General features: G+C 37.9%; 1 protein-coding gene across 2 annotated transcripts; it reads right to left on the reverse strand.

Moving 5' to 3' along the window:
• Nucleotides 1-9873: 9873 nt before the first annotated feature.
• On the reverse strand, nucleotides 9874-26173 carry TMEM19 (transmembrane protein 19). 2 transcript variants are annotated; one of them, XM_087723433.1, is made up of 7 exons: nucleotides 26046-26173; nucleotides 23990-24143; nucleotides 21510-21623; nucleotides 19701-19838; nucleotides 18883-19134; nucleotides 13755-13964; nucleotides 9874-11722 (listed from the first exon to the last, which is right to left on the reverse strand). In XM_087723433.1, exons 1-7 carry the CDS (start codon nucleotides 26124-26126, stop codon nucleotides 11559-11561), a joined length of 1113 nt encoding a protein of 370 aa, XP_087579559.1. In that variant the 5' UTR covers nucleotides 26127-26173; the 3' UTR covers nucleotides 9874-11558. The 2 variants fall into 2 exon arrangements, with proteins under 2 accessions (XP_087579559.1, XP_087579560.1); XM_087723434.1 differs by having other exon boundaries at nucleotides 26009-26164.
• Between the last annotated feature and the right edge of the window lie 960 nt (nucleotides 26174-27133).

The following is a 27133-nucleotide window of genomic DNA, read 5'->3' on the forward strand; positions in this document are numbered from 1 at the left end:
TTCATTATACCCAGTTCTTGCAACCATTCTTCATATGTTTTAGCCTCCAGTCCCCTAATCGTAGAATAGAATGACAGAAGGGACCTTGGAGGTCTTCTAGTCCAACCCCCTGCCTAGGCAGGAAACCCTACACTACTTAAGACAAACGGTTATCCAAAATCTTCTTTAAAACTTCCAGTGTTGGAGCATTCCCAACTTCTGGAGGCAAGTTGGTCCATTGGTTAATTGTTCTCACTGTCAGGAAATTTATCCTTAGTTCTAGGTTGCTTCTCTCCTTGATTAGTTTCCATCCATTGCTTCTTGTCCAGCCTTCAGGTGCCTTGGAGAATAGTTTGACTCCCTCTTCTTTGGAGCAACCCCTGAGATATTGGAAGACTGCTATCATGTCTCCCCTAGTCCTTCTTTTCATCAAACTAGACATACCCAGTTCCTACAACCGTTCTTTATATGTCAATGTCATTTAGACAAAGTTGATCCCCTTATTCTCCACTCCAGAACCTTGGAGTTTGAAGTTCTTTGGTTCTCTTCTCCCACCCTCTGTGTTCCCACGAGGGGATTAGCATCACAGCTCAACTGCCCCCCTCCCACCCATAAAGACCAGGAGAGCATCGCTGCGCATAGCCAAATGCTACCATAGCAACTATGGCGTTGTCTGATGTCTTTCTTGCACGCTAAGATGGACTGACGGGGTGAAGCATAGCTTGCATTGTCCCTAGTGCGGATTCTTTTCCCAGCCTTGGTCACTTTACGAGGGGTGGACTTCAGTTCCCAGAATTCTTCAGCCAGGGAAATTCTGGGAGCTGAAGTCCTCCGTCCCTCCCTTATTCCTGTTTCCTTTTCCTTCATTATATTCAATTGTTTCAATATTAAGTGTAATTCTTCCTTCCTAACATTTTTCCATTTTTTTCCTTATATTCTTTTCCATTTCAACATTGTCTTTGTTCCTTCCATTCTTCCTTCCTTCTTTCAATCCTTCCAATATTTTTTCCTTCATTCCCTTGTCTGTTTCCATATTAAGTACATTTCTTCCTTTCTTCCTATACTTTTTTCCATTTTCTTCCTTATATTCTTTTCCATTTCAACATTGTCTTCCTTTTTTCCTTCCTTCCTTCCTATACGTCTTTCCATTTTCTTCCTTATATTATCTTTTCTGTTTCAACAGTCTTTGTTTCTTCCTTCCTTCCTTCCTTCCTTCCTTCCTTCCTTCCTTCCTTCCCTTCCTTCCTATACTTCTTCTTTCATTCATTATATTTTCTTTTCCATTTCAATATTAAGTGTAATTCTTTGTTCCTCCTTCCTTCTTTCAATCCTTCCAATACTTTTTCCTTCATTCTCTTTTCCTTCAATATTAAGTGCAATTCATTCCTTCCTTCCTTCCTTCCTTCCTTCCTTCTTTCCTTCCTTCCTTCCTTCCTTCCTTCCTAAGTTATTTCCATTTTCTTCCTTATATAATATTTTCTGTTTCAACATAAAGTGCCTTCCTTCCTTCCCTCCCTCCCATCCCTTTCTTTATGTTTTCTTCATGCTTTCTTTTCTTTTTCCTCTGCTCTTTTTAAATCCCCCCCTTCTTCTCCTCCTCTACATTTAGGTTGGATTAGTTTGTACAACGGTCATCAAACTTCTGAAGTAAAAATAAATAAATAAATCATATTTAAGAAGAAGAAGAAAAAGGAAGACGTTTTTAGTTAAGTCAAACGTTTTAATAAAAGTTTCATCTTTTAAGATTCGTCCAACACATCCAATTGTAACCTTAACAGTAAAGAATATCACCCCAGCTGCTAAAGGTTCAACCAGTCTGAGAACCATTGAAAAGACAACAGTGCAAAATCCAAAAGACACAACTTCCTCACCGCCATTGCTTTGGTACCAAATCTTTGAGGAAGGGGCTCCAGAAAGAAGGAGGAGGAGGAGGAGAAGGGAACCAAAGAGAGGCTTTTACCGGGTCTGCGCCCCACAGCCAGGACCGTCCTTGCGCCTCAAGCCGCGTTTCTTCCTGCAAAGCCCTTCGGGCAACCCGAGAGTTCCGCTTGACGCCAGAAGGGCTTTGCAGGAAGAAACGCGGCTTGAGGTGCAAGGACGGTCCTGGCTGTGGGGCGCAGACTCGGTAAAAGCCTCTCTTTGGTTCCCTCCTCCTCCCCCTCCTTCCACAGCCTGCATGACGCTGCCGCCCAGGCTGAGAGCTGTCGCTGAAACAAGTTTGGGGAGGTCCTTTGCGGGCGGCCAGTTCTAGCCGCCCGCAAAGGACTTCCCTACGTTTACTTTGAAAGAAATCTGTGCGGCAGTTAGAAACCTCTGCGCGGGGGTTTCTTGCCATGTGCGTGGCCGCGCAGCCGCGCACCTTAGAGGGAACAGTGGCCTTAGTGTATATTTTGAGCAAGCATGAATATGGACATCAGTTCATTTAACTATATAGTAAGTGTGAAATCCCTTAAATTCTATTTTATAATATAAATTCTTACCTGCTAGTTGAGGTGAAGACTAGCCTCCCTCAAAGGTTCAAAAGGTGTCGTGGTAAGTGCCTGTAATACTTCGGGCAAATCCCAGGTAGGATAACAGTGTATCGTAGGTGGCCTCAAATTAGAAGGTCCTTTGAGAAAGGTCTTCACTCTAGAATGGTGACCTAACAAACCAACACCTTCTACAGTAATCACCAATGTTAATGCTGCTACTCGTCTGCGGAATGTGTTTGAAGAAGTCCTTTCTCCAAACCCTCCTGCAGAAATTCCAGTACCTCCACCACTGAGGCCAATGTAGAATATTTTTTTCTCTCCTGACACCAGATACTAAATACCCTCTATGTTGCATTATAAATGCGGATGGTAGAAGGTTTTCTTGCTGCCTGAATGGTATTAATGACCTTATTAGATAATCTTTCAGATTTTAGCAGCTTCCGCTCAATTGCCAAACAGTCAAGCATAACTACTGGGGTTCTGGATGTTGCATGGGTCCCTGGCTGAGAAAAATCTTCTCTGGAGGAATGATCCATGGTCTGGCCACTGATAGGCTGACTAGATCAGCGAACCAAGGTTGCGTTGGCCAATGGGGAGCCACTAATAGAACTTCCGCCCTCTCCAATAGCATCCTTCCCACTACCGCCAGATCAGAGGCAGTGGGGGAAATGCGTATAGGCCATGGGCATCTTAGAGCATCCACTCCTTCCGCTTCCAGGGGTGGAAACCTGGAGAAAAATCTTAGAAGGTGAGTGTTTTCTGGAGAGGCAAATAGATCTAGAACAGGATGATCGAATCTGTGAGACATTTCTGCGAAGAGTCTGGGATGCAAACACCACTCTGCATGGTCCTGCTCAACCAGTCCACTTGTACATTTCTCACCCCTGCTATATGTTCAGCCCTGATGGACAGCAGGTGAGTCTCCACCCACCGACATAATGTCTCTGCTTCCTTCATAAGAGTTTTTGACTGAGTCCCCTCTTGTCAATTTATGTGAGCCTTTGGGGCCACATTGTCTGTTAGAATCATTACAGGGCCCCCAGAGATCTGCTGATGAAATGCTCTGAGAGCTAAACATGTCGCCCTCAAGTCCAGTCAGTTTATACTGTGAGATACCTCTTGAGGAGTCCACTGACCCTGATCCAGCTGTACTCCCCAGCCAAACAGACTGACATCTGTCACAATGATCAACCTGTACATATCCCTGAACACACAACCTTTGTATTTGGCCCTGGACCCCCACCAATGAAGCGATCGTAATACTTTTGGTGGCACCCGCACTTTCACTGGAGACATACTCCGATGTGCTTTTTGGCAGCATGAATCACTGTAGTCTCGATGGAACCTTGCCCAGGACACTAGGGAGATGCAAGATACTAGTTTTCCCAGCAGCTGAGACAGCAGCGCCAATGATACCACTCTGGTCTGCTAATGCCTTGATGCTGTCCTGTCGCTCCTGGGAAAGAAAGACATGTCCGGTGAGAGTGTCTATATCGCCCCTAAATGTAACAGTGTTGTAGATGGGACTAGATGACATTGCTTCAGATTTATGGAAAATCCATGGTCTCTTAGAACCTGAATGGTGGTCTGAAGGTCCTTTTCAGCCTGACTGTAAGACAAGGCCTGAATGAATAAATCGTCATTGTATTCGGATGGGCAATGTCCGAAGATAGGCAGCCAGTGCTGCTAGTACTTTGGTGAAAGTCCTTGGGGGCCGACGCAAGTCTGAATGGGAGGGCTGCATATTGGAAATGTCTGTTGTTGTAACAAAATCTCAGATACTGTCTGTAATTTGGATGTATAGGGATATGGAGGTATGCCTCTGTCAGATCTACTGAGGTCAAAAGGTCCCCGTGCCAGATTCCCGCCAGAATAGATTGAAGGGAATGCATCTTGAACCTTCTGTAAACCAGATGCCTGTTGAGACCCCGCAAGTTTAGAATTGCCCTCCATCCCCCCCGAAGCCTTCGGAATTACAAACATCATTGAATAGAATCCCTGTCTCCACTGTTCCCGAGGAACCAGTTGTATGGCTCGAATTTGCAACAAATGTTCGATTTCCGCTTCCATAAGACCCCTTCTCTCTGGGTTTCTTGATATGGGACAGCGGAGAAAAAACTTTGGAGGAGGGGAACGAAATTCCAGAGAAAGCCCTGATGTTACAGTGGGCAATACCCAGACATCGGTTGTGATTTCCTTCCACCTTTCTAAGAAAAATGTAAGTCAGCCCCCTATCGACAGTGATGTTTCTGAATCACTTTTGCCAGTGACATGGCTTGTTGTCCCCGCCACGGAAATCTGATCTTCTACCCTGTGTAGGTAATACCTTCCTCTTGTCTTTTGTTTCAATAGGGAAAGGTGACAAAGACTCCCCCAAAAGTTGTCCCCCCAAAAAGGAAGCAGCCAACTTCCACTTATGCTTAGTGTCCATGCACCAATGACACAACCATATCATACGACGTGCCATGACATTAGCTGCCATAGCTCGAGCCGCAAACATAGCTGCATTCAACGACCCATCAGCGGTGAACTCAGCTGCAGCCATGATCTTAGTGATGTCCTGGTAAACACGTACGTCCTCTGCTGGAATCATACTCTGTAGATGTCAAAGCCAATGCAAAGATGGTCTGATGAAAAATGAAGCTATGGTCGTGGCCCTAATAGTCCAAGAATCGGCCTGATGTGCTCTTTGAAGAGCCATTTCCTCCTTTCTGTCCTCCGCCTTCAAGGCATCCTCAGCATCAGGTGGCAACACTGAAGTAGAAATCAAAATGGTCACCGGTGCATCTACCTTGGGCACCTGTCAAAAGATCAGAATCAACAGCATACAAAGAATTTTCAGAATTACTTGGCCTGGGAAGAGTGGCCGGAGTAGTCCACTGCCTTTTAATTACATCCATGAACATCCCAGGAATAGGGATAGTATCAGACACTGTTGTCTTCTCTGTGAAAAGGAAATCATCCTCTGTCACCGACCCCTGGCCAGACTCTTGCGCAACTGCATCCTTTCCTATACGTGCAGTCATCTTCACCTTGGATAGTACAGACTTAAAAAGAAATGGATTAAATAGGCCCTTAAAATTAGGCAAAACTTGCTGTTCACCTTCGCCTTCAGAAAACTCCCCCTCCCCAGGTTTTTCACCTTCCGATAAGGGAGATGGGCTCCTAGCAGAATCTCTAAGTGATAAAGTTCCAGCCCAAAGCTCTTGTTCATCTCTTGGATCCCCCTCTGGGTACTGAATTTCTGTATAGTATAGTAAGGATGTGAAGTCTGGCTTTGCTAAAATATAGCCATCTCCTGTCTAATTGCCTGAGACATCCATTTTCTAAAATAGGCAGGTATCTCCTGCTCCTCCACATCCGCTTGGCGGTTCCCCACCTCAGTAATCTTGACATAGGGCTGTGCCACATAAAACCCCTCATGAGAGATAGAAGGCCATGCCTGCATACATAGGCCCAATCCATCTCTCTGCTCACTTGAAACCTCAGGTGACCAATTTGTATATTGTCTGACAGGTCCGAGTTTGTCTACACCAACTGAAAACGAAGCAGTGTCTAATGACTTAGATTTAGTATGTTGTTCAGTAGCCTTAGCTATTGCCCTATCTAAGGCTTTTTGACTCTGATTTGCAGCCTTCTCAGCTCTAGATACCTTTTTTTGAACTCTGGCCTTTGTTTTAATTTTTGCTGCTGCAGCCAAACTGGCTGAGTGAGGCTTGGTAAGTCCTTTGACCAATGTCCTTCTGATGGCACTGGAGAAGAATCAATTTGGCCAGACGTGGAATTATTATTGCTTTCTGCCATGACAGTACTTGCACATCACTCTAATGACAGTAATTAAGTTAGTCAATAGTTGTGTCTGACTGGATCAGACTGTCTAAATAGCCGCTGCCAGCAGAACGGTAAATATCACACAGGGTAGACTGAAGTGGCCTGAATCCCTGTAATACAATAGTCATTCAACAGGGTAGGTAAAATGGCCAAATCCCCATATTTTATTTCACAGCTAAACTGATGTTTCTTCAATACAATGTAATAGCAGCTGGAGGCAATTAGATGGCCAACAGAGCATTGGAATAGCCGTTATAGGAAATTAGAAGTGGCCACTGCCTTAATTGAGCCTCTGAGAAAGATCTAATGAAGCATAGCACAGAAAATGGCCACCGCTGCAGCTGAGGCTCGAATTGACCGTTAACGGCTGCTGCAGCAGCTCACGGGAAAATCTAGTGGCGAAGTCAGACAGGTCTTCTTGCCTTGTATAATATTGAAGCCTCAGTTTTCCATCCCCTGCTGCTACAGTAAAAAGGCTCAGCTAACAGATGAATTGGTTAGCCGATTCCAACACCTCAGCCGATATTTTCACTTTAAAATTTGGCAATGATACAAGTGCACAGGGCAGCTGTCACTTTCGTTTCCTTACAACCTTAAAGCTGCCTTGCAATCGACTTGCAAAATTGAGTAGCGCGATTTCTGTCCAGCTACTAAAAGTCTTGTGAGGTAAATATTGCCGTTCAACGCATACAATCGCAATCGCTCTAAATTGGGCTAAGTAAGCCTTCAAACCGTGCCTACAGCGTTCCTCACAGCAGCGAACCAATCCTCCTTCCAATTAAATTGATATTCAAAGTTTTTTTAAATAGTAATCCAACAATCTTCCAACCTGAGCTGAGAGCTCAAGGAAACCAGTCCTGCGAGCTGAGACTGAATTGAAAGACTGGGGACCGTTGGCAAGGAGGCGTGTCTTCAGAATTTCAATTCAGTCAACGAGCTAGCAGCCTAGAATAACCCCATCCTGGATTCTCCCGTCGATACCATGGAGAACTGGGATGTATAAGTTTGCCTATTATGGCATATTTCGTCAGTGTTTAAAAAAAGTCTTAGGGTAACAGCTTATTTTTTTTTGTTTGCTCTTTTTATGAGAAATAGGGCTTCACAGTGTTTTGGATTTAGTCTCTTTCACTTGGAAATACTAAAATATTTTCATTAACTTAAAACGTGATTTGTTATTCAATGATAACATCTCTATGAAAATCATTAACTTTTTAAATTTTGAGGCAGAATTAAAGGCTCCGTAACTATGTTTATACTAGGTGTATATTAGCATTTCCACTCCTCCATATTCATATACGATTAATTTGTTTATTCAATGATGATACATATGAAGGAATATCAGCTACATTTGCTTGGTGAAAGATCTCAATTTTGATATATAGAAACAGTAGTAGTGGCTTCCTTTATAAGACATAGTATGCTTACTCCTGGACCAGAGGAAATTAATACTGACGTTACATCAATGGATCTAACAGAATGAGTTTAACACACAACTCTATTTCACTAACATTGAAATGTATTTGTTAGATTTAACAGGACAATGCATTCATAAATGCTTTAGGAAAAGGGAAGAATCAATAATCATGAATAGTATTTTTTTTAAGGTTAAAAACATAAGATCTGGATCAGCCTAAAATACCTATATTTTCAGAATTCATTTCTAAGAGTGGCTAAAGACAAAATAGATTGCATGTTTGAATAGAAGCTACATTAAAGTAGTACCGCTACTCATTAGAATATCAAAGAGAGAGACCGCCTCCTGCCAATTACCTCCCTGCGACCAATTAGATCGCACAGATTAGGCCTCCTCCGAGTTCCATCTGCCAGTCAGTGTCGACTGGCAACCACACGGAGGAGAGCCTTTTCAGTAGTAGCTCCGACCCTTTGGAACGATCTCCCCGTGGAGATTCGTACCCTCACCACCGTCCAGACCTTCCGCACAGCCCTCAAGACCTGGCTATCCCGTCAGGCCTGGGGATAAAGATAATATGTCCCCACCCGAATGATGAATGAATGTTGTTTACTATTTTACTTTTATGTATTGTTTTGTGTTTATTGTCTTGTACCCTCCCTTCCCTATTTTATGTAAGCCGCCCTGAGTCCCCTCAGGGAAAAGGGCGGCCTATAAATTCTAATAAAATCACTAAAAAAATCACTAAAGAGATACTAAGCTAGGATCCTTATTTCCAGGACTATATGTACATGGAACAGATTTCTTTCCCCCTTCCTTAATGCTACTACAGCTATTCTGCAAATGTAGCTTGATAATAGCAATAGCACTTAGACTTATACACCACTTCACCGTGCTTTTACAGTCCACTCTAAGCAGTTTAGAGTCATCTTACTGCCCCTAATAATCTGGCCTCATTTTACCGACCTCAGAAGGATGGAAGGTTGAATCAACCTTGAGTCTGGTGACATTCGAACTGCCAAATTGCAGACAGCCAGCAATCAGCAGAAGTAGCCTGCAGTACTGCACTCTAACCATTGTGCCAGATAATAAAGCACAGATAGTTGTGGATTGGCCCCTCCCAAGAGGTTTATAAGTGAGGCGTTGGGAGGGGACATTTGCAGGAAACAACCGTTCAAACTAGTATTGAAGAAATCTGTCTGTATTCTAGCCGTGTCATGTGGATTATCTGCGTTGCTTCATTTGAACTTTCTGGGTTGCTGCCAAGCTATTATCTTGAACGTAAGTTGCCTGGGCCTTCAGCCAAAGGATTTGTTATCACGTTAATTAAATAGTAGCAAACAGTCAAGCCTGTGTTCTGGTTTATTCACAGGCCGGGGGGGGGGGGGGTTCAGAACAAATGTCCATATTAAAAAATGAGGGAAGTGGGTATCTTTGCAAATGGAAAGACAAAATCTGTTTCTGCTAGTCAAGTCAAGTGAAATCTTAAGCAAAATTATCTATTGTCGCAGTAGTTAGAATACAATATTGCAGGCAAACTCTGCCCACGGCCTGGAGTTTGATACTGAAAGGGCTCAATGACTTCCATCCTTCCGAGATTGGTAAAATGTAAATCCAGACTGTTGCAGGCAATACACTGGCTCTATAAACTGCCCAGAGTACTGTAAAGCATTATGAGGCAGTATAAGCGCTATTGCCAAATGCTATTTCTATCAATTTAACTAGAAAAGGATGTAAAAGTCATTGACAGTATATTAGTTAACAGGAATCCAAGTGAAGATAATTATACAAATGCACTGTTCCAAAAGCACTTCTTTTGGGGTTCAACTTGTTACATAAACCAGCCATTGTGTTTCCCAGTTGTAATGTATGGTTGTAAAAGGTGGACCATAAAGAAGTCTGAGCGCCAAAGAACTGATATTTTCAAATTATGATATTGGAGAAGACTTACAAGAGTCCCCTGGACTGCAAGGACATCAAATCAATCCTAATCCTAAAGGAAATGTTGAACTTGTTGATAAGTTGTAATGATTCTTGATAGCAAAAAGAGTTGCTACTTTTTAGAATTGATCCTAGCTAAGGTGTTAATTTTATAAAACAAAATTATATCAAAGTTGTATGATTTTTCTCAATGTAACATATCAGTGTTGTTTCTGTAATGATTAAACAAAACAGACTGAATGCCACTTTAAAGTCATTTTTATTTGAACATATTTATAAGAGCCTCATTTGGGACACATTTTCTACATGTATTTTCAAAAAAGTTGTCTACTGCTCTATTTATCATGGTGTATAAATACATCGAGGCTCAGAAAATATTTCAATTTACATTCTTCTCCTCAACTCATACAATCCTATTAAATATTATATTTTCCATTTTTCTTATTTATAATTTGTTCACAATGCTTCACTGATATCTATAACATTTTAACCAGATCTTCATCCAATCCAATCAATTTATTGGGTTGCATTAAGATTTTATTATTTATTTTGCCACTATCAACAAATACCCAAATTTTCAGATGCTTAAGAAAACAACATTAGTATCAACACTAGTTAGTGCTGTATTGACTTTATTATGCCATGTCTATATTACAGAAATCTGTATGTTAATTTTTGCAGAAATTCCCAGTGTCCTTTATTACATATGTACATATTGTGTTGTTTTAATCAATTTCTACAAATGGTTCTTCAAATTTGCTTTATGCACATTCCTTATTAATATGAATTCTTATCTACAGTTGTAACTGATAAGATAAACAACTGAAAACAGTCAATTTCTACAAACAATATTAAAAACTGTAGGCATAGCCTCTTTGAAGCATCCACCAACTTCTTACCTTTTTTCCTTTAAGATTAGTGTAAAATTAAACATTCTAGTATCTGATTTATATAAAATGACAAATATAAGTCTATGGAAATGAATCTACTTGCAAACAAACCTGACAAATTTTTCATTGCATTTCTAATATAATTTGCCAATAGATTTTTTTTAAATTATACAAAAAAAATAAAAAGTAATTTATCAGTAAGAGTTGCTTTCAGTTTAATTGAATTTCACTTTTGGCCCAATCTTTATGAAGAAATAAACCTATTTATACAGATATCAGTGGTAAGATATTACAATTTAAAATGCAAGATCCATTTCAAAGATCAAACAAATTTTGAACAAATATAAGTATTTGTTCCATATGCCAGGATAAAACTATAGCTAGTAATTACAGACAGTGCCCAAAACGTACATTCTTGTTTTTTAAACATAATATTTTAAACCCAATAAATTAAATTTTAAACTTTAAGCACCAATAGGTTAGTATTAGCTTTCATACCATATAAATTTAAAAAAAATATTTGAACAGCAAAAAGCAAAGTTGTGATTGTATTGAATGTTGTACCTAGACTGGTCAATTCACTAGCTATAGTACAATAGGTCCCCACAAAAAATAGATTTCAAAATAATATAGAAAGTTTAGCATTTAGTTTAGTCACTAGACCAAGATCCTTTACTTGTTCAGGTGCTGTAGTGGCATTCTATCCACTTGTTATTTTAGTCTTCCCAGTTCCCATTTGCCTAATAGATTATGGAGAATGAAGTGCAATCAAATATTCTATCAAGTAAATAACTCAAGTGATAACTATAGTCTATTACATAAGAAGCAATATTAAATCAGGACTCCTCCTCTTCCTGTCTGTCTTAGCTACCTATAACTGCTGCAGGAAGTATCACTTTAATAACCTAGTGATTCCTCATGCTTTCAGAACAGTTGCAGGAATGTATTCCAGTCCAGAATTATAAAGACTTTTGGCAGAGAATCCTTTAGGTCACAGCTTGTTTGAAGAAAAAAAATGCAAGTGGAGACATGTCTTCATCCTCTTGGCCAAAATCCCCATGCTATTCCTGGCAATAACAAAGCAATTACTACAGAGGAGAAGAGATTCACTGCATTGTTATCCAGGATTGGTTTACCAGAAATGTGTGTTGCATTTTCTGTCTGATGGTTGACAACCATTCCAGTTCGTTTATCAAAACCTGAAGAAGCAGTAAGACCAGCATGTTAACCAAATGGAGAAAACAGTCTTCAACAATATAATATGGCATCAACTATATGTTCCAATGACCACAAATTAAAAACATTGTAAAGGTCTTAATTTTACTTTTATTGAAAACAATATTTCAACACTCAAAATGCTTGTTTAAAAAGCTCTTACATAAAATGGTATTTCTTATTTTTCATCAGGAATCAATCATTACGAAGAATTTAAGGCTAGAATATTTATTGGTCATCAACCCCAATATCCTAAAACCAGCCGTGAGATTAATATTCTACAGTAGCACTATAACCCACAATAGCAAGTGAACAAAATTCAGCCACTTTTCTAGCGTTCATATGTGACTTGCCTGGTAAAAGAATAAGGTCTTCTAAATACACCAATTATTAAGATCAAAACTAAGACCTGTGCCTGACTGAGTAGAAAGGACAATAGTGGAAGATTTGTTGTTATTAGTTGCGAAGTCATATCCGACCCATTGCGATCCCACGGACAACGTTCCTCCTGGCCTTCCAGTCCTCTACCATCCTCTGGAGTCCATTTAAGCTCACGCCTACTGCTTCAGTGACTTCATCCAGCCACCTCATTCTCTGTCATCCCATTCTTCTTCTGCCCTCAATCGTTACCAGCATTAGGCTCTTCTCCAGTGAGTCCTTCTTCCTTCTCATTAGGTGGCCAAAGTATTTGAGTTTCATCTTCAAGATCTGGCCTTCTAAAGAGCAGTCAGGATTGATCTACTTTAGGACTGACCAGTTTGATCATCTTGCATTGGTGCTCAGCCTTTCTTATGGTCCAACTTTCACAGTCATACATTGCAACTGGGGAAACCATAGCCTTGACTATATGCACTTTTGTTGGCAAGGTAATGTCTCTGCTTTTTAGTATGCTGTCTAGATTTGCCATAGCTTTCGTCCCCAAGAGCAAGCGGTTTTTAATTTCTTGGCTGCAGTCCCCATCTGCAGTGGTCTTGGAGCCCAGAAAAATAAAATCTGTCACTACCTCCATTTCTTCCCCACCTATTTGCCAGGAATTGAGAGGGCAACTAATTTAACTTTCCTAAGAGACACATACGTTATTGAAGAAACATGCCATTAAATCACTCTTCTATTAATTGTGAATTTTGAAGAGTTTCCCAGGTAAGAGTTTATTTCATTTTGAGATTGCTATTGACAAATTGTGAGATTTATTGCTAGTGGAAGATGGAACATTAACCATCAGAGCAACAAATGATTGAAAAAAATGTATCTGAGGATAAGGTTGCAGACACCATAAAAAAGTCAAGTGTACGCTGTAATCCTATATATACTTTTTTCAAAAGCAGCTTGTAATGTTCCATCAACTTTTGATCTCAATCTATTCCACTTTGGACAGGGAAAATGTTCTTTTTTAGATTAAACAATATCTAAACATGAAGGGAATAAATATGTTCTTGTGTAATTGTTAAATTTCTGTTGGTTAGCCAAGGGATTTATAAACCTCAATTTCCTGTTATCTGAATGTTGCAGATAGCAGGGCTGCACAGAGCTTTGGATCTGACTGCAATTAGAAACTTTGAAGTGCATGAAAGTGCTCATGGACAGTGCAAGTCTTAAGGCAACATCTATGCAAATCCAAGAAAAGCCATTGATTCATGAAAGAGTTGCAGACAAATGCTTTGTTTCCATTCTCACTAGAATATTTTTTAATAATTTAGATTTAGGTAGAATATCAACTTCCACTCCCCCAAATGCTGATAGAATCTAACTCTAATAACTTCCAGCTAAGTTGTTTACCTTCAGTATAACGCTTGTTGTGTCTTAAGAATTTTTCAGCATTAGTCTTTATTATTTGATGCTAAATGGAATATACTGTGTATGATGAAATAGCAATATCAACTAGTATTTCTAATTTATTTAATGTAAAACAAAAATATTTAAGATAACATTTTAAGATATGATTATCAATTCTACATGTTCTAAATGGTAAGATTACATTACTTTTCTACCAATCTAAAAATTTATTTAGAAACTTACCACTGTACTGCATTGTTGCTCCTAAGTAGGAATCAATGATAGAGCCCAGTAAACCAGCAGAACCACCAAACACAATAATTGGCCATTGTGGAGCAGATATATCCAAATCATTCACAAAAATCAACTGGGAAATGAAGTAAGCCATGCCAACGAATGTGCCTCCAAGCACACTTGAAATTAAACCCACTAAAGTAATACCTCCATTAGTACCTAAAATAAAATGTTCCAAAATTAGCATTATAAATGTTTAAAATTTGCATTACATACACCATAATATAATTTTGCACCTGACATATTGCACATATTTGGACAATATCATCTTATTTTAAATGAAATAACATTGACAATATCCATCTTTGTTCTTTTTGCAGCACACAAAACTACTAAGACAAAAAGGAGAATCCCAGGAACCCTTAATCCATTTTAAACTAACCTCAGCAATACCAGGTGCTACCACTAATGCAGCATTTTAGCTGAATCCACTTAATTAAAAAAAAACTCTGAACAAACCTCAACTTTTCTCTTCCCAGAAATGCACTATTAATACTGATACCAACTATACCCATAAGTCGACTTCAAACAACATTCCAATCAGTGTTCATTTCAGTGACCAGATTATCACATTGTATTAAACTGAGACTTGTTTTAAATAATAATGTCCTGCTTAATACATGATACAAATTCAGGACCCAAACAACTGCATTATACTTGTAGCAAGTGATAATATTGTTATAGTTGAACTGACAAAAATTGTGTTATATCAATATTTTATATTGATATAACACATATATATGTGTATGAAAAACAGCCCAGGTTCGAATCCCAGTAAGGGTATGGCTAGCTGATGAGAGCTAAATAGCTTGAAATAGATCTATACTAGTCTCCCTTTATTTATCAGCACAAATGCAACACACACACACACGTCTATGTGTGTTGTGTGTATGTGTTTGCTCAAACCCATGTTTTCCAAGGTGATTTACAATATCACAAGAACAGATTAATACACAGTGCATAATAACATAAAAGCAACAGAGTACTGAAAATTTATTTGCAGCAAGTTGCAAGAAAAAAAGGCCTTTGTCTGGCATTGTAAATACAGTAAAATTAATGCCTGGCATATTTCAATCAGAAAGCACATGAGAAAGCTATGTGTAAAAATGCCTTCCCTGAGAGAAAGTTCACAATGGGAAGACACTGGTAATCCTTGACTTGTGACCAAATTGAACCCAGAATGTAAGTTGTAAGTTGTTGTGATTGTAAGTTAAGTCACTATGTGAACAGACTTGATTTTATTACTAGTTTTTTATTACAGTTGTTAAGCAAGTCACTGTAGTTGTTAAGCAAATCACATGGTCATGAGTCCAAATCCAGGTTCTCCAATGGTTTCAGCCATAGAAAAACATTTTTTTCTATTTAAGGGCTACTTGGCTATTACACCCCCTCACCAAATAATATATTAATCACAGATTTATTATAATTGCAAACATCTGTAATAGAATGCATTAGTCTCAAGAAAGGAGAAGAGAGATGCTGCCTAGGAAAAATCAGACAAGACGGGCAGGAGCTGGCAATCACTTAAGTGTCATAGAAGAAACTGAGAAAGGGCCTGCCCTAATGGATCAGGCAGTTAAAAATGGCTCATGGGAAGTTGTTTTTTTTTTAAAAAGTTTTTAATTGAACACAAATTAAAACATTGGACAAAGTGTAACCATCCTGGCAAAATCTTTGCCATACATATTAAAATATAAAGTTATACATTATAACCACCATACTTATTTACATTTTGTCTATTCAGTATTTACAAGTATAAAAATATGTTATTTCCAACCATGTTGCTGTTTTTATCTTACACATTTTCCCTGTTATAGTTTCATACATAATTCTAATCTCCATTCTATAAATCTTAGTCATTCCTTATTTGGGGTCTTTCCCTTTTTTGCTCCAACAACTGATAAAATTTGTCTCAGATCTTATAATATTCTGATTCTCTTTATTCTTCAATTCCCACATTAATTTATCTATTTCAGCACAAGTCAGAATTTTCCTAATTATTTCCTCTTGTTGTGGAATTTCCCTGTTTTTCCAGTTTTGGGTAAAGACCATTCTTGCTGCCGTAATAATATGTATTGTTAAGTAAATTATCCCCTTGTTATATTTATTGTTTATGATTTCCAACAGAAATAGTTCTGGTATGAATTAAGATTTCCTCTTTGGTTATCTCTATCAGGTTGGTGGGAAGTTTTTAATTTTAGACTTCCAAGAGTCTGTTAATGTGGCCTTACAATAAAGTAGCTCATATAATTCTTTTTTCATATATAATTTTTTTTTATTCTCTTACATACCATTTTAAGTATACATTCACATAATGGTTATTCTTCTTTACATTTATCATTCTTATACATTTATTATTTCATTTAATAGGTTATAATATATAGTTTGGGTTGCTTTATTTACTATCCCTTCCGCCTGTTGTAACACTGTTATTTTCCCTTTCTTTTCTCCCTCCCTCCCTTCTCTACTTTCTTCCTTATTCCTCTCCTTCCCCTTACTTCTTCCCTTACCTTTCTCCTACTCCTACTCTTCCTCTTCCCCTTCCTACTCTCTCTCCTTCTCTTCCTCTCCCTTCCATCTGCCTCTCCTTACCTCTTTCTTCTTTCCCCTGTCTTCCTCTCATTCTCTCCTCCTCTCTCCCTTGCTTTTGCTATTGTTGTAGGTCAGTGTTTCCCAAAGTGTGGTACGCGTACCCCCAGGGGTACGGGAAGAGTTTGGTGGGGGTACACGTTGCACCGGAGTTTGGTGGGGATCACGTGGGAATATCCACTGCACCGTGCTTAGCTGCGCCCACAGAACAAGGAAAGAAATAGGTGCGTATCGCAGTTTTTACATGGGAACTGGGGCCATCGTACATCGTATCACAACTCATTATGGCAGGAACTTCTGCGCATCCTTCGCGCAGCTCGGGTTCGGCCATTTTTAAACTGCGGGAACATTAACAGTTTACGTTGAGCCGTGGAGCTGTTTAAACGCCGGAGAATTGCAGTGTTATCTAACGGTTTTGCGTATGTACCAAAAAAATAAAAAATAAAAATATTTTGATTTTTATTAAAGCATATGTTTTTATGAGGGGTACTCAGCATTACGAAAATTATAGAAGGGGTACACATATGTCAAAAGTTTGGGAAACACTGTTGTAGGTGTCTCTTTCAAATCTCAGTTTATGTTTCCTAGGGATAGTATTTTCGCAGACCCAAATATAATTTGGTATCATTTCTTATTTCCTTACCATCGCTAATCTATCCTAACTATGTTTCCCCCCTTTTATATCTTGCTATTGAATATATACTTATATTCATAATAATATATACTCTAGCCAATCATAAAATCCTCCCATGTCTTGAAGTACTGATTCCTCTTTATCCTTTATTTTCATTGTCAACCTATTCATCTCTGCACAATCTAATATCTTTTTTATTATCTCTTCATCTGTTGGTAGCTTATTTAGTTTCCAATTTTGGGCAAATACGATTCTTGCTGCTGTAGTTGATGTATAATCAAATAGGTATCCTCTTTCTTAAATTTCTCTGGGATAATATAAAAATATATCTGGTCTAAGTTCTATTTCTTGTTGTAACATTTTCTTTAACCATACTTTTATCTTAGTCCAATATAGGAACCTATTGCTTGTTGACGCTTCCAACATTTCACTGATTTATCTCTAAACATCTTTGCTAATTTTTCCGGTGACATGTGCCATCTATAAAACATTTTGTGTAAGTTTTTTTTTTGTAAGCTGTTGACATGGTTAATTTATAGTTCCTTTCTCATAGTTGTTGCCACTTTTCTAACTCAATTGTGTGACCAAAATTCCTTGCCCAAGTTATCATTGTATCATTAATCTCTTCTTCTTCTAACCTAGTTCTTAGTAGGTAGCTATATAGTTTCTTAATTATTTTTTATTCTGTTGCCATAAGTATTTTATCCAACTCCAAACTTCCTAAGTTAAAACTGTATTCCCTTTTATCTTTTTCATATCTTGATTTTATTTGCAATTGTGAAAAACATCCTATATCAATCACTTGTTTTTCTAATTCTTGTTTTTGTTTTAGTTGACCCCCTTTCTGTTAAAATATCTTTGTATCTAATGATATTTTTCATACTACTAATATTTGGATGTGTCGATGCTTCAATTGTTGAAAGCCACATTGGTATTTTTAAATAGTGTTTTCCTTTCACTCTTTTCCATATTGTTAACAATCCATTCCTTACATAATGTCTTTGAAAATAGCCATGTGCCTTACTTTTACCATACCACAAAAAAGCACACCAACCTAGTGGCAAATCATGACTTTCCAATGTCAATAATCTTGTATTACTCAGTAAGATCCATTCTTTCATCCATGCTAATCCCACTGCTTGATAATATAGTTCCCAGTTTGGTAATCCAAATCCACCTCGAACTCTTGGATCTTGCAACATTTTTATATTAATTCTTGCTCCCCACCCCCCACCCCCCCGGTCATATACATTTCCCCACTATTTTAGTGATACTTTCAAAATCTTTTTTCTTTAATTTTATCGGTATTGTTTGGAATAGGTATAGCAGTCTTGGTAGTATGTTCATCTTTATTACTGCTATTCTTCCCATCAATGATAACTGTAAGTTTTTCCATCTTTCTAGATCTATTTCTATTTGTTTTCTCACCTTATAATAGTTATAATAACTCATCTAATTCTGTTTCCTATCTGGTTTACCTGGAAGGACTGACAACATGTAATTTTCAGAGATATTTTGGACAATTGTATTATTGCATCAAGGATTCAAATATATGGTAACTGGGGAAAAAAGGCAAAGGTCCAAATCTTTCAGGCCAAATTCAAGGCTGTGTCCAGTGATTAAGTTTACACATCATGCTAAATCATGAGGGTTTACTTGATTCTGGCTTTCTGCACAATGAGACTCTACTCACTATGATCTATAAATCATGGTTTATAGTTCAATATGTAGGAATTTAGACAATTATGGTTTATATAATAAACTACGGTTGCTAAAACAATGTTTAACATTAATTAAACCAAAACCACAGAAAAAATGTCATTCAGCTGAGATAATTTTGAAATTCAAGCTCACCTATAGGAACTTTTTTCCAGGTTGTTATTAGCCGAGGTTCATGACCCATGACAGTGCCAATTTCTGAAGCCCAGGTGTCCCCAGCACAGCAGGACAAAGCACCCAGTAATGATAGACACATCCAAGATGCTGTATATTGTTTAGAGAAATCTACTGGAATTTCACCTGGTCCATTTTCAATCATATATAGCAGAGCCAATTCTGCAGGTACACCACCATTGCAAAATACTTGCACCCAATTTCTTTGTCCACCTGTATACAAATAGAGAAGCTATAAGCTGTTAAGAGGAAACAAACATTTAGTAGCCTGAAGAGTACACACTTAAGAGAAAAATTGAATAATACTATGCTTATTTCAAATCACTAGTGTTTTCAATTTTAACTCAAAGCAAACATTACAGTTGTGTTGTTTACATGCATTTCAGGTGATTCATTAGAAAGATGTCAAGAAATATTTATTTGGGATTTAGCCTATACATGCAATCCAGTAGATAATGGTAATTAAATATATTTTTCTACCCATTGCACTTGGAACTTTCCAAAGACCACCAAAATGGCCTCTAAAAGTGCTGGCTTACAAAAAAATCTCCATCATTTTTCACAAATGCTTTCTTATTCCAAACATATTCCTTTCTCTCAATAGAATCCTGTTCCCCAAGGAAATATTTCCAGGATCTTTGGACTGCTAAGGAAAGGGCAAAAGTGAAGTGGAGAAGGCCAGCTTCTTCCTACCCGGATCCAATCTAAGCATTACACCATTCCTTCCTTAAAAGCAGGGGAAATCATCATTATTAAAATTCTTAAAGCTAAAACCTTACCTTCTTTGTATTCTGAATCTATTTGTTTTTTTACTTCTCCTTTCCACTTGGTGAGTTTGGAAGAAGTAACGAAAAACATGAGCATGGAGGTAAAAAAGCTGTAATTTGCAACAGTGAGGATAAATCCAACAATTAAACCTGAAGGAAAAGTGACAGTTGGAGAAAGAATTACAATTTATATTTTGCAATCATTTTCTTCCAGAAATTTAATTTAATTATTTTACTTTGTATTTGGCATCAACCATTGAAATAATAATCCAATAATTTTATTGTTTTGTACAGACTGTGCAAGTTAAAGCAATCCTGCAGAAAGTTTCTGATATGGTATCTGAAAGTTTCTGAATCTGGTATGACTCATAAATTCCTTTTTTCTCAGTATTCCAAATTTTATTATAAATGCTTATGTTTATAGATTACAGATTTATATAAACAGTTTATAGATATAGATTCATATAAACTGTCATAAATACCATAACTAAATGAAATAACTCATATTCCCCACTCTTCCCATGTAACTTAAAACTGTGTAGGCCATCTTGAAGAGGCAGCATGGAATAATCAATATTGGTTTCTATTAAGCGAGTTAGATTAAACTTGCTAAGAATCATAAGTAGATTAGAAAAGGTTGTACAATAATGATCAGGCATAGAGATAGTAAATTTTTCAGGGGTAAAAAGCCATCAAATTATTATGTTCTGCTATTCAATATAGACCAAGCATCTTTCTCACCCTAATTATATGAGGCTGGATGCTCCAGATATTTTTGAAACTTCTTTCCTCCTTTAAGTCCCAACTTTTTAGCACAGTATTTCTAGTATAGGCAATTTTCTTGACCATAATAATAAAGAATTAGTATGACTATATTAAACTATTTTGAATATGCTAAAACATATAAAGAAAAATGCTTACATTCTATAGTAATCTACTGCCAATAACTTTTATTGGCCTGTTCTGATATCAGATATCAGAAGAAATATGAAATTTCTTCTAAAAGCACCCCAGTGTCTTATTTGTGGTTGATCAGACATAGGATCCTAAGATTCCTCACACTATTTTCGATATTTAGGGGTAGAGGACAACTTGACTGAATATGTATTAGTACACACCCACTTATACACAGATCAAATTTCATCTGATATCAGATGAAATTTGATCTGTGTATATATGTACTGTATGTATATGTTGGGGGCAATATGTTGACTGTAAAACCACTTAGAGAGGGCTGTAAAAAGCACTGTGAAGCGGTATATAAGTCTAAGTGCTATTACAATTGCTTTAGATATATACACACACATAAATATAACATATTTGTTATGAGTTACTCATTTGAGTAACATTTATGTTTACAATAATTACATAATTTGAACATAAATATCTACTCAAGTAATGAGTAACTCATAACAAATCCAAGTCTATGGAGCCCAGCATAACACTAGATTAGATAGCATCATATGAGGTTTAAAAGACAGCATAGATTTAGAGTCAAGCCACCTCCTGAATTCTACTTTATTTTCCATCCAGAAAGCAGAAGAGAATTTGCCAAATGATACATCAAATAATAAATAATTGACATATATTTATCCCTTCAAAATGATGGGAACAGATTATGACCACAATAATAATTGAAAATTATTTTAACTGAAAGCTTGCACATGCAGGTAACTTAAAAAAAAGCATAATGACAATAAATTAAAAAAAACACATCTTAATGCTAAGTTGAAAAGTGAAGGAAAATACTTACATCTCAAAAATCTATACAACCAACATTAAGAGATTCTTAATGAAGTTAAGTGCCATTAAGTGCCATACCTCCTATTGCTCCACCATGATCAAGACTCTTTTTCCTAAATCCTCGTGAAGCAATTATTAGCGGGATCAAAATTGAAAAAAGCCAGCGCCATGGAGAAATTGGCCGCAAGCTACCTAAAAAGTATGTTGAAAACAGTACACAATGTCAAGACCAATATTCTATTGTACAAACCATAATGTTTTTTAAAACTGTTGAAGAGTAAAAGCAGTTTTTATTCCTTTTTAAGTAACATATACTTGTATCATTTTATATACAAGTACAGTGAAATATTCTATTGGGATAGGGGAGCAGTTAGGTTATTGGGGGGAAAAAACTAATGGCAATGGGCCATTTGAAGAAATACCTTGTAGGGCAGGGGATCCAACCCCCGATCTGTGGACCGGCACCAGTCTGCAGCATGCCAGCAACCGGGCCATGCAAACAAGTGAAGCCCCATCCATAGGATGCAGGCAGCACACAAAACCACGCCCCCTCTGGTCCGTGGAAAAACTCTTTCTCCAAGGAACAGATTCCTGGTGCCCAAAAGGTTGGAGGCTGCTGCTCTGGACATAAACTGGAAGTAATTTTACCTTTTGTAGAATCTAGAAACACTTTGAATTACATTTATATGAACAACTTCATACAGGTTCCTGGCAGTTTATAATCAAGCAAAATACATAAAATCATAACAGCCCTCTACAAAAGCAACTTTTCATTTTCAGGAATCAAATGTGCTACGATAAAACTCTGTTATGATGGCAAGTGGAAAACTAGAAGGGACAGCGCCATCCAGAACTCTGGAATGTTAAGCATAGGGGCAACATATGAAAAAAAAAACCCACCATATTCTAGCCCCTTTGCTGATTTCATTTGAATTCTCAAGATGGCCTTCTGGACCTAAATGAACTGATCAAGTTGGTCCCTGTCAGTAGCTAAAGACTGAGACATAAAGACTGCATGTTAAAAGCAGAATTTGAATTGTGAGCTACTATATTTTTCAGAGTATAAGACACACCAAGATTTTGAAGAGGCAAATTAAAAAAAAAGTTTTTGCACTCTGCAGATCTCCCAAAAACAGCCTGTTTTTTTTTGCAAAAACAGGCCCATTTTTTTTTGCAAAAACAGGCCCATTTTTTTTTTCAAATCAAGCTACACGAATAGCCTTTAGGCAGCTTGTAAAGTGCTCCTGGTGGGTGGGTCACCCCCAAAATGAGCAAAAAATGGCCTGTTTTTCACTCATTTCTGCCCTCCCCAGCTCCCAGGAGCACTCTACAAGCCTGCAGGGCCATTTTGGTGAAAGGGCAGACGTTTCGGGAGGCAAAAAATGCTGTATTCAGTGTATAAGACGCACCGTTTTTCAGCCTCTTTTTTGAGGGAAAAAGGTGTGTCTTATACTCCGAAAAATACGGTATGTGACACAATGGTTAAAATGCAGTATTGTAGGCTGACTCTGCCCACTGCTAGGAGTTGATCCTGAGCAGCTCACGGTAGACTGAGTCTTCCATCCTTCGATGGTTGGAAAAATGAGGACCCAGATTGTTGGGAGCATGTTTTACTCTTTTTTTTTTTCATAGCCTCCTTAACATATTTTCCCCTCTATTTTAGGCTATAATATACTAAATGAATTTGAAATTACAGAGTGCTTTGTAAGCCTTAGGAAAGACAACAGAAAGTAATGCATACTAGACCACAAACATGTGCAACCTGGATTCCAAGCATACCAGATGTAACACTATCCATTTTCTTTGAAAAAGGTTAGGAAACCATATCCTGTCTAATCATTTTCATTCTATTTATGCAACAAACCAGTTTAGACTATTGGCTAATATATGTTACCATTGTATAGAAGTGTTTCTCACTTTTGCAACTTTAAGCTGGCTAGGGAATTTAGGGAGTTGGTGTCCAAACATGTTAAAGCTGCTAAAGATGGAAACACTGGTTTTGAGGTCTCATACAATCTGAAATTACATTGCCAAAATCTGTTGGCAAACGTTATTTTAATTGATAGATATCACTGCGACATACAGATGACAATATTTTAATTAAAAAAACAGACATTTTTTATTTTCTCAAAGTACCAGCTGTGTACACAGACACAGACACAGACACAGACACAGACACACACACACACAGAGAGAGAGAGAGAGAGAGAGAGAGAGAGAGAGAGAGAGAGAGAGAGAGAGAGAGAGAGAGAGAGAGGTTTTATTATTTATAAATAATTTAAGGTTTTGAATATATGTACCTAATTGTGAAGCAAATAGGAGAAGGAAGGAGTATCAGTTATAATAAATTATTGACATTATATATATGTATGTATGTATGTATGTATATAATATTATGAGTGGTTGAATATATTGATAAACTTCAGCAGTCACCTAAAATATTTCAGTTATAGAAATATATGGCAAAAATTTGCTTACATAACAACATTAGCTATTAATTAAAATGTGAAAGCAATAAACAAACATTTCATAAATATCTAACGACTTTAAAAATTTACCATAATATGTGCTTGCAGTCATGGACACAATCCAGAAAGATAAAGAAATACATATAAGTATACTCAAAATGATGATGTTTGTTATCATTTTGAAGGAATCTTTATTAAAATCATTCCAGGAATAAAACAGCATGGAAAATCCAGAATTGATCACCTGTGTATAGAAGAAAGCAGAAAATGTTGATTGTTTAGATAAATAAAATATATATATTTAGGTTAATAAAATATATTAAAAAATTATAGAAAGTCAGAAAGAATGAAGTAAATTTCCATGATGAGAAACACATTTCAATTGGGAGAGAGGTTTTTGTTACCTTTGTGGAGATAAAAGAAAATATATGTGTGCAAATCTGCCCAGTTAAAATATAATACAATGCCATAAGTTTTTAATAGGGGAACCATTCAGATTTTGTCTTTTTGTTATTGTTTGTACAAGTAACTTGGCATGGGTGCTTACCTGTAATATAAATGCTGGCAATTCATCTCAGGAAGTACATTTTGAATGCAGCATAGCAGAAAAAGGATGCATAGGTGAGTAAAATAGAATCCTTCCTCACCTTGCACTACTACTACTGCAAATATTTGCCAGACTCAAACTAATACAGAGTTATCATTCAGCAAAAAGAGGACATGTCAGGCATAGTCTTAAAGTGTAGCACAGAGGTTTTTTTTTTTAGTATCTGGGTTTTTTAAAACTTTAAACTGTTTTCACAACAGTGGTCAAACTTTCCTATACTGTGGCCCTGTAAATTCTCTTCTGTCTTTTCTCTGTTCATCAATAGCCTAGACTTACTGTACTTTATTTCCTGATTCCAGCAATTGGCTTCAATTCAGCCCCATGAAATCCATGATCACTCACTGTAGTCTGTGAGACCACATGATCTGCCATACCTTTCTATGGTGATATTCACAAAGCACATTGTTGCAAATTCGGTATTATAGCTACATATGTTCCTGAAAATAAAGATTTGTTGAAAGAAATATTACAATTGAAGGACTTAAGTCTTTTGGTGCTGGAAAAATGATTTTGTATACATGAAGGCCTAAGTACATTTTTTTGCTGTAAATATTTTCACAGATGTCAAGAAAGGTAAACATTGTCACTTCCTTTTTCCCCACTTGCCCATTCAAAATACCTGATAATCCTAGATTACTAAAGCTACCCTGGGAGATGAGATCTGGAGCAACAGCCTATAAACTGTTGTCACTATATTGTTTTTTTAAAAAAACCAACCAAGAACTTGTGCAAACAAGAAACTAGTCAAAAGTTACCATCTTCCATACAACTATACTCTTTGCTTTTAACTTACAAGTTTTAATATATATTTAAAAAATAATCCACTACCAATTCAATGCAAAACTCAAAGTATAATCCTAATCGAAATAGATATCTAGAATGTATAAAATTCATTGGCTACTTTCAATACATTTTAATATTGGAAATATGCATATGTCATATCCCTTGGAAAAACCCCTGGCATATATGTATAGTACAGGATCATGGAGCACTCTTTGGCAGCACACAACTCAAGAGAGCCTAGGGCAGTGTTTCTCAACCTTGGCAACTTGAAGATGTCCGGACTTCAACTCCCAGAATTCCCCAGCCAGCGAATGCTGGCTGGGGAATTCTGGGAGTTGAAGTCCGGACATCTTCAAGTTGCCAAGGTCGAGAAACACTGGCCTAGGGAAAGCCCCAACAATGCAAACTACGAGGAAGCCGTTCTTCCCGGCATTCTGCGAAGGGGCGAGGTGTGAAATTACTGCGATGAATTCGCTCTACGTATACAATGCGCGCGTATTTAAAGATACGCTTCCACTTCTGGCTGCTTATTTAATTTCAATCATTTACATAGCCTCTGTTGGGCTCGCTATCCAAGATGCTCGGTACATAGTAAAGCGCCGGAGGTCTTGCGAGTAAGGCAACGCCGTCTCTGACGGTCCTGGGGAAGCATGAGCGGCTCGCCTAAAAGGCGCCGAGAGCCTGCAGACAGAGCCTTGCCTCTCAGCTTCCTGACACACCTCAGGGCTACTGGGGCCTCGCCTGGCTTCAGCCGACCTTCTTGGGGAAGCAAATACTCTTCCATCCTCTTCCCAGCAAGCCGCGGATCGAACCAGCAAGACGGCAAGGGAGCCCCATCAGCGCCGAACCCTAAGCAACTCTAACCCGAGGCCATAGATTCATAGTCTGAAGACTCGTACGAAGGTTGACTCTTCCGAATTCATCTTGAGCGGCTTCGGTTTCGTCCTTCCGGGGAGTAACGAGGAACAAAGTCAATTCTTTGGACGGCAGCGTGCCCTCCTCTCTGCTGATGCAAAACGCAAAGCACAGCAACAGAGGACGCGAGGGAGAATATTTTTATAGAATATATCACATATAGAATATATCTGAGAATATTTTTAATCAAAACCAGTTATAATTTAATAACTTCTGAGAAACATGGATAGGGCTGCATCTCCACCAAAAAGTTTGCAACGAAACTCTAGGTTCAGACAAGGTTACTAAAAGTAACATCGGGTTTTGCAAGGCAGAGAATCTGATGCCTTTATTAGGACGACTCAGCTATCTCATTTGGGCGGTTTCCCCATGAATCACAATTATAATTGTTTCTTAATCTATAATGTTACCGGCAGTTCAAGGATGTATAACAGCCATCGTTTTCAATTAGTGATCATGGATAATGGAATAAATAGTATCAAATCAAGCGTGAACTCAGCGTAGGCCATTTATTGTCGTTCTACTTTTTTCCTATCTCTAGTTGTCTACTTCTTACGCGCATGCGTCTTCGTGAGTACGTTAAAGCAGTTTTGCTGGCTGAGGAACTCTGGGAGTTGAAGTCCACAAGTCTTAAAGTTGCCAAGGTTGGAGACCACTGGGTTAAAGTTGAGCTTTAGAACTTTACTTTTCATCAGGGAAAATTAAGATCGCTGCGGGCGTTTCTTAGGCTGCTTTCTTCCTCATTAAAAGCCCCCTTTGCTTTCCTTTCATTTGCATTCCTTTCGCCTATATGGCTGGCTTCTCCTACAACTGCTATATACAACTGAAGCTCAATCGCCCCAGCAGCAATTTTCAGTACTTAAAAAAAATTCTGTCCTTGTGTAACCAAATCAAACCCCTTAAAGTACAAAAGAATTTAGTTTTACAAG

Source organism: Thamnophis sirtalis, unplaced genomic scaffold (genome assembly GCF_051295495.1).
Source record: "Thamnophis sirtalis isolate CommonGarterSnake01/CBP01778 unplaced genomic scaffold, rThaSir2_p1.2 scaffold_9, whole genome shotgun sequence".
NCBI lineage: Eukaryota > Metazoa > Chordata > Lepidosauria > Squamata > Natricidae > Thamnophis > Thamnophis sirtalis.

Bases quoted from the DNA above. Each gene is read 5' to 3' on its own strand.
- TMEM19 (XM_087723433.1), bottom strand. From the start codon at position 26,126: ATGGGGCTCCCTTGCCGTCTTGCTGGTTCGATCCGCGGCTTGCTGGGA. The intron at 13,965-18,882 runs GTGAGCTTGAAT...ATTTTATTTTAG, and splicing joins CTGGAAAAAAGTTCCTATAG to GTACTAATGGAGGTATTACT. The intron at 11,723-13,754 runs GTAAGTTTCTAA...CTGCTTCTTCAG, and splicing joins AGCAACAATGCAGTACAGTG to GTTTTGATAAACGAACTGGA.